Source organism: Polypterus senegalus, chromosome 7 (assembly GCF_016835505.1).
Source record: "Polypterus senegalus isolate Bchr_013 chromosome 7, ASM1683550v1, whole genome shotgun sequence".
Lineage (NCBI taxonomy): Eukaryota > Metazoa > Chordata > Cladistia > Polypteriformes > Polypteridae > Polypterus > Polypterus senegalus.
Window position 1 is genome coordinate 168189099 of NC_053160.1, and position 13960 is coordinate 168203058.

Here is a 13960-nt window from a genome sequence, read left to right on the forward strand (position 1 = left end):
AAATTTCAGCCTTCTACCTACACGAGAATTAGTGATGAGTGAGTGAGTGAGTGAGTGCTTTGCCTTTTATTAGTATAGATACAAAAATAAAGCATTGATCTTGCATACATTTTCAGATCCGCCTAATCCTACTCAGGGTTGCAGGGGCCAAAGTCTGGACCCCTCCCTGAAAAGAGTGCCAGTCCATTGCAGGGCAGGTCACAACACAGAGACACACATACTGTGTCCATTTATATTCATCAGTTAACCTAACGCACACATCTTTGACATGTGGAAGAAAAGTCTGCAGAATCAGGGACATCATGCAAACCCCACCTATATAGTGAATAGGCTGGGAATTGGACTCAGCATTCTAAGGCTTGCTGCAGCTAGAAAGCAGCTTTAAACGCTATTTTCTTACTTGCTTAATGATGAAATTGATTATTTGAAAAAAATGTTTTTTTCTTGAAATTTAAAATCATAGCACCATTTTATAATAATAATAATAATAATATAAACGTGATTAACCCGTTTGCATACTTGGTAGTTGACTGCTACTTTCTGTTAACTTCGCATTACGTAAAGCCTTCCTAAAGATTAATTATTAGTACTTTATTAATATAAAAAACAACTGAGGTCAGGGTGTAAGAACGTTATATATTTTATTATCCTACTTTGTAATGAAACAATTGTAATTATAAAAAAGCCCGTGTGGAAAGAGAAAACAGCAAGCCAATGAGTTGTAGCGCAGCAAAGAGACGAATTTCCTGATCCCTCCCAGTCGATTTTGAAGAGTGGGGCTGAGCGAGGGGCGTGCATGCGTGTCCGTCCACTGTCCAGTCCAGTCGGCAGTCGTAGCTGGAGTTACACCGGGAAGTGAAGGGAAAGGAGCTTTCCTCGCTATTCTCAACCACCCTTTTTTGGGGGAATACTCGTTATATAACGCAAAGCTCAACACAAGAAAAAAAAAATATGGCTGGAACGACTTCGATTGAAGCGGTAAAAAAGAAAATCCAAACCCTACAGCAGCAAGCGGACGATGCGGAGGAGCGAGCGGAGAGGCTGCAGCGGGAGGTGGACGCAGAGAGGCAGGCCAGAGAGAGGGTGAGTGTGGGCAGGCAGGTACAGAACGTTTTCCGCGGAGTATCGGTGGATGAAATGCGTTATTTTTTCTAGGTTAACGCATTTCAAAGGGGACTGGAATGTGCATCCACCGAGACCCCGGCGTGCAGGTGGCGGTCGTGAGAGCACCGGTTGCCTGGAGACTTGGCTGCATGCATCTCCGCATAGGCGCAGTTTCCAAGGGAGACGCTCCCCTCCCCCGGTGCACTTCGCTTTTTCTTGAGGCATGCATTTTTAATAGTGTATGACTGTCGCGGTTCCTTTAATGTAATACACCGTTAAAAAGTGCGTCTTCGTGTCACTGCTGTAACTCTTTGGGCTGTATGTTGGAAACCACCATAGAGCCGCTTTATCAGTAGCTCGGTTCAAGGAGTGGCGATCTTTTTTTTAAATCTTGTGCTCGTTTAACGATTTGTCTGGTTCAAAGTGTCACCGTGCACAGAAGCCCTTTTTTTAGGTGTATGTTGTCGCTTTGCTGCAATTGCCGTCGTCGCTAGACGTGCACCGAGTCACTCGGCGAAGCAGAGATATCAGTTTCTTCGTAGTGCAGGGTGGGTGTTGGCCGACTGGAGATTGTGTCTGTGTTGAGGGGGAGCTGGAGAATAGTGTTGCCAAGCATTCCCCCACGACCCCCATTCCATTTTCTCGTTTTTTCCGTTACAAAGAAGTCCTGGATGGTGTACTCATTTGAAGGGCACGCCAAGGGGTTGCCAGGACTATCGCGATTCAAATAGCCAAAGGCCTTATGGAAAAACCCTTCAGTCGTAACGTTCTAAGAACTACGTCTTTATCTTCGAGTAGGAGTGATGGAGGAGGTGGTCGTATAGGCTTGAGTTGGGCGTGGCTTTACACAACTCTGCACATTTTATGTGAAAATGGGAGCGGCTGTTTGGTAATTGGGCGTGCAAATATGCTAATTGTGCTTTTTACTATTCCACACCCCCTCACCCTGAACACTAGAATGCAAATATGTAAGGGTGTGCAGAAATGCATTAAAGGAAAAGTGAGGATTGCATCATTTTACCCAATAAACATGTTTGTTCAAAATTAACTTAAGGGTACAAACTTTGACAAGGGAAAGGGATCATTAGATGCCCAGTTGGTTATGAAAGTGTGGGTAACCCCAAGTGATGGAGCTAAGGTTTTCAACAGGAATGGGTAAGCTCATTAGTGGCCTTCCCCATTGTAGCTGTGTGTATGGTAGATGGTGCTAGAAGATCGGTTGCAGTGGCTGATTTTTCAAGATGATTGGTTTATAATTCATTGGATTCTGATTAGAGTAGTTTCCGAGGTAAGTGCTCTCCTAGTGCCCCTACTGCCTCCACAAAGACAGTGGCTTCCCTATCACAGGCAGCAGATGTTTTTCCAACGTGCCTGTCTCATAACCATACAAAAAAAAAAAACTGTTAAAGCCCCTCATTCTGAACGTTGAAGGCTGGTAGTGCTTAAATAGATAACCTTAAAATGTGCTAGGAGGCTCAAAAATACAACCAAGGAAAAGGGAGGATTGCATTGTTTTAGCTGATTAAACTGCTGGATGAGAAAGAATTACTAAGTTCATGTCCTTTATGCTTGCCTGCAGAGTAGTCCGTGGGTCAGCACTTAGACATATGGGGACACTTGTGATGGCCTTTGCTCCTTCCCAGCCACTCAGGTCTTCTGATGAAACCACCTTTGTGTGGCATCAAATCTCGGTCTAGACTCTTCATGTTTAGCTCTTAGCTGGTGGAACGAACAGCCCTCCTCCATTTGAACTGCTGACTCCCTGAATGTGTTTAAGAAGTGTTTGAAGACTCTCTTGTTCGGTGAATTTCTAATTGATAATGGTTTTGATAGGTTCTTGCAACTAAGGATATGTTAACCAACTTACATTTTACTCTGAGCTCCACACTTCTGAAAATCAATTTTGTAACCTCATCTTGTAAACTTGCTCTAACGCAATCCCCCAGACTGATGTTTGCTCAGTTATGTTGACCTCTTTTGTAAGCTGCTTTAGATAAAAGCATCTGCTATGCAAATAAATGTAAATGGAACAAACTATGCCACTGAATATTGTGGGTTGTAGGTATGTGTTGGAGTAGCTGAGTAGTAAATGGTGCCAAGGGCTGGTAGGTAAACAATTGTAGTGGACGATTTTCAAGAAGGGTGATGGAAAATTCATGGACCCCACCTTGTTCCTCCCACCCTACATGCTGGTTCCATCAAGAGAGTGTCTGCCCCATCACAGGAAGCAAATATTTCTAACTTGTCTATCTTGGAAGCAGACAAAAGAAAACAATGGGCTTGGCTGATTACTAGGCCTTCAGGGAGTTGTATTGTTGAGGTGTGGCTTGTGGACCTTTGTAATCTAAAAGTTTAGATTTTGGAGAGGGGGTGTTGACTGCAGCATGAAGTAAATGCCTTGCTTTATTATCTGCTTTAAATATTTACAGATTTTGGTATACATGCTTTTTATAATTTTATTTTGCATAAGAACAACACCCTATTGCTCCTATTTCATCTCTGGATTTTATTTTCAGTTGCTCAAACCTTAAAGCCCATTTAATCATTCATCAATACAGTATTTTGCACAGAATTATGCCTGCAGCTAAAGCTGAAACACTTATTGTTTTTGGTCTTATCTGATCATATTCTAAATCTACTTCTTCCAGTGCAAAGCAAATTCATGACACACCACAGCCTATCCTAGCAGAAATAAAATCTGGATGAGATGTCGGCCATTCATAGCATACAGTGTTACCAGGTTGTTTTAGAGTCCGGTATCAACCCATAGTTTCTTTGGGCTGGGAGAGATGACCATAATTTGCACAGGACACTCCTTGTAAATAAGCAAACTCCACACGGAAGTTGCCTCAGCTGGGAATTGAATCAAAGTCCAAACTCAATGAAGTGCCAGTGCTTGCTTTCATGTTCTCCTCCTGTGTATACATGCATAGTAAATTCATCACCATTAAATGCAGATGGCAAGTTAAGTTTCAGGCTCTAGAGTTCTTTGTGGTACTTAATGAAATACTCCACACAAAAGCGATATATAATTTTTTTATATGTTATTTATCCCTTGTAGTTATTTTTACTAAAATGTTAAATAACACATTGGCGGCGCAGTGGTAGCGCTGCTGCCTCGCAGTTAGGAGACCCGGGTTCGCTTCCCGGGTCCTCCTGTGTGGAGTTTGCATGTTCTCCCCGTGTCTGCGTGGGTTTCCTCCGGGCACTCCGGTTTCCTCCCACAATCCAAAGACATGCAGTTTAGGTGGATTGGCAATTCTAAATTGGCCCTATAGTGTGTGCTTGGTGTGTGGGTGTGTTTGTGTGTGTCCTGCAGTAGGTTGGCACCCTGCCCAGGATTGGTTCCTGCCTTGTGCCCTGTGTTGGCTGGGATTGGCTCCAGCAGACCCCCGTGACCCTGTATTCGGATTCAGCGGGTTAGAAAATGGATGGATGGATATTAAATAACACACTTCCAGAAACACAGATGAAAATGGAACAAACTCGGATATGCCTGAGAATATTAATTGGTCACTCACCTCGGCTTATTCATTGACTAACATTGCACTTCACATGATACCAACAGAAAGCATGCACTTGGAGACATGTACAGTTTAAACCTAAAGGCAATTAAAAACATTATCAGGAAGAAATTCTGCCTCCAGCTTGAGCACAAACAAGATACCTTAACAAGCAAAGGGTCAATTCACTTGTGTAGTTCCACAAACTGCTGATAAATAATCCTGAGATACTCCTGTTGTGGCTCATTGCTATAAATGTAATGACAGGAGGAGGGATTACAGTTCAAATGCTTGTTGGTATTGGAGCGCTCTCTGCTTTTTTTCACAAGAGTGTTTCTTGGAAATGGTTTATTTAACAACTAGCCATGGTAATATTTATAAATTATTCTACTTCTAGCCCTACATGCACATTCAGTGCCTTTCCTCTGTATTCGTGTGTGTGAGCATTTCTTCACTAGTCTGCCCTCTCTCGAGTGTAGCCTGCTTCTCCGACTCTGTCATTATTTTCGAAATGGCATTCTTGCATTCTGTTCACTTTTACACTTGCTGTCTTTGAAGGTGACTCTCTGCATGCCTCCCATGCCGCTTCTCCTTTTCATGTGTCTCACACTTGCACTTCCTCTTTTGTTGCGTCACCAAACCCAAACTGACCATTCAGATTGCTCAGAGGGACGGGACACACAGACTTTAGTGTTTTATTATGTAATAAATACTTCAGTAAAAAGAGATGTTTGGGGTGTTGTGAGCATACGACTGGATCTTCTTCTTTCGGCTGCTCCTGTTGGGGGTTGCCACAGCAGATCATCTTCTTCCATATCTTTCTATCCTCTGCATCTTGTTCTGTTACACCCATCACCTGCATGTCCTCTCTCAACACCTCCATTAACCTTCTCTTAGACCTTCCTCTTTTCCTTCACAGCTCTATCCTTAGCATCCTTCTCCCAATATACTCAGCATCTCTCCTCTGCACATGTCCAAGCCAGCACAATCTCACCTCTCTGACTTTGTCTCCCAACCATCCAACTAGAGCTGACCCTCTCGTGTCCACATTTCTAATCCTGTCCATCCTTGTCACACCCAATGCAAATCTTAGCATCTTTAACTCTGCCACCTCCACTTCCTCTCCTGCTTTCTGGTCAGTGCCATCGTCTCCAACCCATATAACATAGCTGGTCTCGCTACCATCCTGTAGACCGTTCACTCTTGCTTATATCCGTCTGCTACAAATCACTCCTGACACTCTTCTCCACCCATTCCACCCCGCCTGCACTCTTTTTCACCTCTCTTCCAGAATCCCCATTACTTGAATGGATAATTTTAAATAATTTTACAACCAATAAACAAATTGTACATAAGTGAAAAAAGTTAAGCCACCATAATTCAGGATTTCATGAGAAATGTAATGATTTACCTCATTAGGTAGAAGTACATCATGATAAACAAGAATAGCTGCATCATATATTTGAAATATTAAAATGTATGCTTCAATTGAAATGTTTAAAGTCTTAATATTCTTGATTCTATTGGAATTTTTAGAGTTTTCAGCCTCTGATAGAGGCTCATAGAGGGCTAGATCCATAGTAAAGGATCAAAAATAACATCTTATTCCTAATCATTGACCTTGATATAGTCTTAAAATGATACTGCAGAGGCTTTTGTTTGAAATTTGTCATTTTTAACTTTTTGGGAGTGGTTATTAGAGGGCTGGGGCCTCCGCTAAAGAATCAAGTATTAAAAATATGATCATATTTGAGATCAGCATTCTTGAAATAGCGTAAAATGACACTCCACATGCTTACATTACAAACTACCATTTTTTCAAAGTTTTGTGAAAAACCTCTCGCAAAAAAAATCCCATTAGGGGCTGAACCCCAGGAGTGGTTGATGTGACAGGCACAACTTCAAGTCCTTCTGATCATTCTTGCTGAAAACACCTATTGGTTAACTGTTTATCATAATGTAGTTTCCTTTACAAAATATGGTCCAAAAATTGCCTTAAATAAGGAGTTTTTGGGTCTAGAATAGGGATGTCAAAAGTATCAAAATATTGACAAGTATCAATTTCTTTGTTTTTGAAATTGCTTTAATACTCCTCTTTCATGACATCGATTCTACAAGCCTACATTATGAATGCACTCTCCGTTTGCTCTGGGTTTTGATAATTGGGCCTTGTGGGCTATCAATTGATAGATAGATAGATACTTTATTAATCCCAAGGGGAAATTCACATAATCCAGCAGCAGTATACTGATACAAAAAAAAAATATATATTAAATTAAAGAGTAATAAAAATGCATGTAAAAACAGACAATAACTTTGAATAATGTTAGCGTTTACTCCCCCAGGGTGGAATTGAAGAGTCGCATAGTGTGGGGGAGGAACGATCTCCTCAGTCTGTCAGTGGAGCAGGACAGTGACAAAAGTCTGTCACTGAAGCTGCTCCTCTGTCTGGAGATGACACTGTTCAGTGGATGCAGCGGATTATTCATGATTGACAGGAGTTTGATTAGTGCCCGTCGCTCTGCTACAGATGTTAAACTGTTCAACTTTACTCCTACAATACAGCCTGCCTTCTTAACAAGTTTTTCCAGGCGTGAGACGTCCTTCTTCTTTATGCTGCCTCCCCAGCACACCACCGCGTAGAAGAGGGCGCTCGCCACAACCGTCCTTGAAATAGCATCCTTGCATCCGTCTAGTAGAACATCTGCAGCATCTTATTGCAGATGTTGAAGGACGTCAACCTTCTAAGGAAGTATAGTCGGCTCTGACCTTTCTTACACAGAGCATCAGTATTGGCAGTCCAGTCCACTTTGTCATCCAGCTGCACTCCCTGGTATTTTGTAGGTATTGGCATAGCTAGAGTTGCAGCCCCTTTAATTTTTATGGTTATGCACATTTATAATGGAAACTGCCATTTCATTTTCAGTGAGGCTGTGTTATTATTATTTTTTTTTTATTTGACACCTTCTGAAACTGTTTCACTTCAGTGACATTGGATATTTGAGTTCCAGAAGCATGTGTCATTTCTTCAGTAATTTGTTATTAACTCTACTGATATGAACCTTGATATAGTACTCTGCACCTTTTGAAAGTGTCAAAGAAGTGGTGGTTCAAGGGAAGATGGTTGTGAAAGTAAGTAATTGTGGGGTGAGAAATCATGAAGACAACATAATAATATGTGTATGAAATGGTAGATTTAACAGCTGTTGGTTTTGTAGACAATATGGTAATTAAATGGAAGAGCTGACTGATGTTCATTTAGAGGAAATGACTGCAGAAGGCTTTGAGGAATTAGTGAAGATAAATATAAAAGAAGATGAGGAATTGGAGAAAGCTCTTTGAAGCATGCACACATTTTAATTTTAGCAAGAGTGCTAAATTAGCTAACCAGTGCTTAAAACCATATAATTCGTCCTCTAAAAGTAGACCAAAGATCTACTGGCATCTAGATTAATCAAGTATTGCACCCTTCCAGCAGGTGTATATGTTCTCTGAGAGAAAACCAACTATTCTGTCTCCCTGTAATCATTTTACTGAGGTAGCAGTACTACTGTAGTTCTCTCTTCAGACATTCTATTGTTAATGCACCAAATGCAGGCAGGAAATTGGCCTATGCATAGGGCTGGGCAATATATCACATTTTGGATTCAATTTGATATTTATTAAAAAAATCAATATGTAAAAGCCAGTATCGCAGTGTTTAGCACCTTTATTCGGTATTCCAGATTTTCTTCAGAATGTTAAATAAAATCCACAAAATCTCCATTTCAACTCTGCACATGTTCCCATGCAGCATGAAAAAAATGGAGCAAGGATCAGAAGAGGGGGGGTTTGGAAAAGGCAGGGCTAGTTCTGCTGTTTGCAAATGGATTGGATTAACACAGGATGAAAATGTGCTACTACATACAGGCCATCTAGGCACATGTGGCACCTGCAGTGTGCCCTCCTAACTCCCCAGCAAAGTGGATCCTTCTAAGCAAAGTCGATAAAGTGTTTGCTGTTCCGCTGCATACTGTATGAGTTAAGAAGTGGCAGGGGAACAGAGATGCAACTGCTGCAGTGACTTACCATACTGCAAAACCCATTTTCGCATACTTCATCATCTAGGCATTTTTATTTGCTACTGTGCCTTCAGCTTTTAACTGCTTTGCTGTAAGACACTCGCATTCAAGCTTGCACCATTGGCTGGGTGATCGACCTCAGGTTGTTGGTTTCTTTTCGGCTTTTATCCCAATGGTAATTTTCATTTTACTAATGATTTTGATTACTTTTTTGCTCCAGATAAATTACCAGCTGCTCTTCTCTGTTGCTGTAGAGCACTCTGTCAGTACTTTCAGAGTGTTTGAGGTGCTCCTTCTGATTGTACAGTTCAGTTCTAACCTCCTGTAATTAAGTATGGCCATACAGTGTTTATTTGAAGTTACATTACAGGTTCTCTGCTACTTACTTCCATGATTTCTTCCTGTTCTTTTTTTCAACTTCTTGCTTCCAGACTTGTAAATCCTCCTCTTGATTTATGAAAACGGCACTGATTACATTTGCTAAAGTTCAACACGGGCACTGTCGCAACAGTGGTTGGAGGCTCCTTTGGGGGGGATTTCCGACTGTGTTGTTGTAGTGTGTTGATGCTATGCTTCAAGAGGATGTGTTCCTGTAGATGTGTCATTCTAATGAGTACCTATTGTATGTAAATGGATGCCCTCGGTTTGGTGGGAGGGGAGGGAGCTCTCATTTTGGCAGTTGACTACTTTGCCTGTCCCATTGCTACGCCTGTGATTTGATATCACACTTTGGGTCAAAATAATTGCAATATCAATTTAAGTCCATATTTCCCAGCCTTAGCTACACAGCATCTATATTGTACGGTGTGTGTATGTGCATATAAAATATATTGTAGACTATTAGGAAGTGACTGGTAAATCACAGCATGGATCTCCAGAATTCATTTTAATCCTAGCCATGCTTTTATCAGCTTTGGTTTTAAGGTATTTGTTATTCTCCACAAATGTTGTGTGTCTAAATTTATTTATTTATTTTTTTTAATGTTTATTATTTTTTAAAATCCCGAGCAAGGGTGACTGGAACAACCACTCTAGCAGACTTCCTACTTCCCACAAGATAAGTAGCAAATATACATCCTTGGTTCATTGAATTTCCTTAAATTCTCATCTTTCTTCTGTGGTGTGTCTGGGAAGCCCAGTTTCCCTTGTAAGGCATATACAGTATACCCTGGTCCTTTACACTCCTGGTGTCTTTCCTGCAAAGAGAGCATTTTTATGGTGTGCCCCTGATCATCTGTGTGAGGTGGAGCCACTGTGAAATCACATATATTTTGTGACCATTAGATGGTAATGATCACAAAATATCTTTAAACTAACTGATAGGAATATTGTAAAGCCATTCAGTACATTAAATTAATTTGGTTAGCCAGTAGTTAAGTTTTTCCAATATCTAACTCATATGCTCTTAAAAATCATAAGTTTCTAAGTACAGTGGAACCTCGGTTCACAAACATCTCGGTACATGTACAAATCAGTTTACGACCAAAAAGTTCACCAAACTTTTGCCTCGGTTCACGACCACACACTCGGTATATGAACAAGCTAGTTTCCCTTTCGGTTTGTACATGTTCAGTCTCTCCCTGTGCATTTCCTGTGCAGTGAGCGAGCGAGCAAGAGAGAGAGAGCGACACACACACACAGGCGCACGCAACAGACACACACACACACACGAGACAGAGGCACACCCACAGGCGCTCCAGGCTCGCGATAGAGACATGCACACACACGAAGAAGAGAGAGAGCGAGCGAGAGAGGGAGGACTGGACGCATAAGGTAGAAAAGGCTTGTTTTTATTTTCAGTTCTGTTTACAGCAATCGGTTCATAGCGTGCATTGTGGCAATGTTAATTTTCTTGGTGGTTTATTAAATTGCGGATTTTTCAAATGTTCATTTTTTTCCTTGTGCTTAAAACTCATTAAAAAAAAAAAAAAAGTGTTCAGCGAGCGGTTCCTAGCACTATAGCGTGAACTATTGCAGTGTTAGTTTTCTCTGTTGTTCAAGGTTTTCTCAGTGTTACTCAATGTTTTTACATTTAGTTTACTATTACGCTGTGCATTGTATAGTATAATTAACTATATTTGTGCTTAAAAACTAAAAAATATGTATATTTACATACAGTTTGTACAGTCTGGAACGGATTAATTGTGTTTACATACAGTCCTATGGTGGAAATTGCTTCGGTTCATGACCAAATCGGTTTACGACCAGAGTTTTGGAATGAATAATGGTCGTGAACCGAGGTTCCACTGTGTATGACTCAGTACTTTTGGTTCAGATTCTCAAAGTCCTTGGTGTGAACATTTTTTTTTCTTTTCAGACTTCTACCGTAAAGGCAATTCTCATTAATTTTCATTCAGTTTTTTTGAGTACATGATTCACTGTGGTTGGATCGTTTTTATCAGCTAATTGCTAAATGAAATCTAATAGAGCATGCATTCCTTTATCAGATGTGGTGAGGGGGGTTTAAAGACATTTATTAGCATGTGAGGTGTTTCTATTAAGTGTACATCCTTAAACAATTATGTGAAAAGTAATTTTTCCACTTCTTGATTTGATCCATTATTGCAAATGTTTGATGAGGAATGTTTTCAGGTCTTCAATAAAAATATTACATTACATTAATTGTATGTGATTGAACAGATATTTTCACAATCATCCAATAAAGTAAAACAAAGTTATTTATTGTCCTCTTTCATCTTTCCTTTATCTAATATTGAATGTAGGTTAAAGACCTGAAAGAATCCATTGTCAATATTTTGCAACAATAGGAAAGGACAAATGGTATACAGTAGGGCTGCAACGATTAGTCGACATAATCGATGACGTTTACTACAAAAAATCGTCGATGCAGATTTTTTTTATTGTCGATGCGTCAAAAACAGAACCTTCAATAGAGGCTCAAGTCACAAAGAACCACATTGGTTTATGTAACTGCAATGCACTACATGAACGTCTGGGGGCAGTATCGTTTGTTATTGTTTTGTCAAGACTGCACACTGTCCTACCAACGAAGAAGAATATAGAGGAAAATAAACGTGGTTGCAGTGGCGAGTCGGATAGAGGAAGGGGAAGGAGATGGGGAAAAAAAATTGAGACAGAAACTTTCTAAACTGTGGGAGCACTTCATCGAAAAAGAAAAAAAAAAGCTGAATGCAGATTATGCAAAGCGGAGCTTTCTTTTCACGGCAGCACCACCGCGATGCATGAGCATCTGAAACGCAAGCATCCTGGAAGTGTGATGCCGCCATCTCTTGAGAGGTAAGTTTTAGTGAGTAAAGTTAGTATCATGTGTTAACGTTGATGTTTGTACTATGTGTATATCAAGGTTTCGACAATGATAGTTAACTCTTAAACCGACACATACTTGGGGGTTAATGCACCCTTGGACCCCAAATACTGCAGTTTTTAAGTAAATGTCACAATTCACAAATGTGAAATTTTAATGGAACACATTTTTTTTCATGCAAAGAGCATCGCAATCACTGCACCACTGATCATTTTACACACTGCAAATTAACTGTAAAAACTATAAAAAAAAACTAACAAAACTACTGCAACAATCTATTATTATATGTTCGAGATGCAAATGGAGCCAATTGATGAAATTCAGTAAATCACCGAGCCAGCTGCACTTGAACTGGCTGCATGCAAACGGACAGAGGTATACACTGATAATTGCAGGCTCGTCTAGTGCAGTGGCTGAATCCCAGAAACACTGGTGCTGCAGTTCTGCTGGGGCCGGCACTGCTCATGAGTTGGCTGCTCAATGAATGTACAGCATTGACTGATCAGCTCCGGAGTGCTGCCAAATTGCTCTGTGAAGCAAATATAGCCAGTTGCGGGATTCAACAAATGTACGTCTCCGAATGTACTCACCCCCCATGTGCTGGCAAATTGCACTGAGACACGACTGCAGCCAGTTGCAGCATTCAATAAATATACCTTGCAGAATATACTCGGCTCCGGCATGCTGGCAAATTGCACTGAGAAACGTTAGCTGGTTGCGGAGTTCAATGAATGTAAGTCGGCGTATATACTTCCAAATTGCACTGTAAACCAACTGTAGCCAGTTTCGTTAATATAATTTCAGTTATGTTTGCTAACGTGATTGGAGCTATAGTAAACGAGTGAATAGTTGTAGCTGAGCCGTCCTAGGTTTTTTGTCTTCTTTTTTTGTATAATATTTGAGTTCATTTGAATAGTAAACCATCTGGAACTAACGGTTAGAGGTGGAACTCTGTCTCTGGTAGCGATCATAGTTAAACTGCCTTTTTTCCACAATTGTCTCTTGTATTTTCCTTTTGGGTCATGTAACCAGAAGAGACTGCCCATTCATTTCCTCTTTAAACTTTGAGCTGGACTGAGCTCACTGGTAAATCTAGCTACCCTGAGGTCAATTTTTTTATAACTCCATGGTGACATAATTCTAAACCTTTCCTGAAAAGAGAGCAGAGCAGGTTTTCAGGCATCCAGAGTTCTTTGCTAGTTTAATGATCTTATTCTGAGCTATTAACATCTTTGCACAAGGTGGTGGAGAAAACTCACAGCATATTGTTCTGCAGTCCATGGAATCTTGATTGGTGAAATTTTGACCTTTCTATAAGCAGAAATGGAATGTACCGTTTGGTTTATGGGGTCATTATTGTTACATGTGCAGAATACAGTGAAACTTTTAATTGCATGTGCTATTCAAGATATGCAACATGTTGCCACTCTCTGTTGTCATTTGTGTGTATAAATAACTTGCCTCGAAGCTTTTGCCTTCCTTAACCACTCATTGCTAATACTATTGTAATGTATTGTTAGATTTTTTTTTTCCATTTTGTGATGTGGGTTATTGTGTGTGAATAAAAATGGAAGAGCTTAATTGGGTTTGTTTCTCTTTAAAAAATCTTGAATATTTTCTTTATACACAATGTGTTGAGTTGTTGTTTTTGTTTATTTTGTTTTTTTTTTTTTTTTAGACATAAATATGAAACAAAATGGTACACTAATGCCATACTTGTGTGAAGACTGTTTTGGTTGTTTTACAACTTAATAGCTAGAAGTTTGTGTGAATGTGTTTATAACTTATTGCCTGTTTTTTACTTTAATAAACAGTTTCCTGAGTATGAGAAGGAGAGCTTGTTGTTGTATTGCATATTTTCCCAACATCGATGGGCACTGTGAAAAGCTGCTGACTATACAGAGCATGCTTATAATATGAACCCCCTTTTTCTTTTATCCTCATTTTTTGACTTGGCTACATCAAGAATTATTTTACTCCTTTTAAATCAGTTAATATTTATATCC

General features: G+C 40.1%; 1 protein-coding gene across 8 annotated transcripts in view; it reads left to right on the forward strand.

Moving 5' to 3' along the window:
- tpm2 (tropomyosin 2 (beta)) overlaps positions 1 to 13960 on the forward strand; it is a 118519-nt gene that overhangs the window by 57538 nt on the left and 47021 nt on the right. The window contains exon 1 of one of the 8 annotated variants that reach the window (XM_039759586.1): positions 793 to 1083. The exons of 4 other annotated variants lie outside the window; for them this stretch is intronic. In XM_039759586.1, coding sequence (XP_039615520.1) covers positions 952 to 1083 — 132 coding nt within the window. In that variant the 5' untranslated portion in view covers positions 793 to 951. Of the gene's footprint in view, positions 1 to 792; positions 1084 to 13960 lie in introns of those variants that run through there. 3 more of the 8 variants (XM_039759585.1, XM_039759584.1, XM_039759583.1) reach the window with 3 other exon arrangements.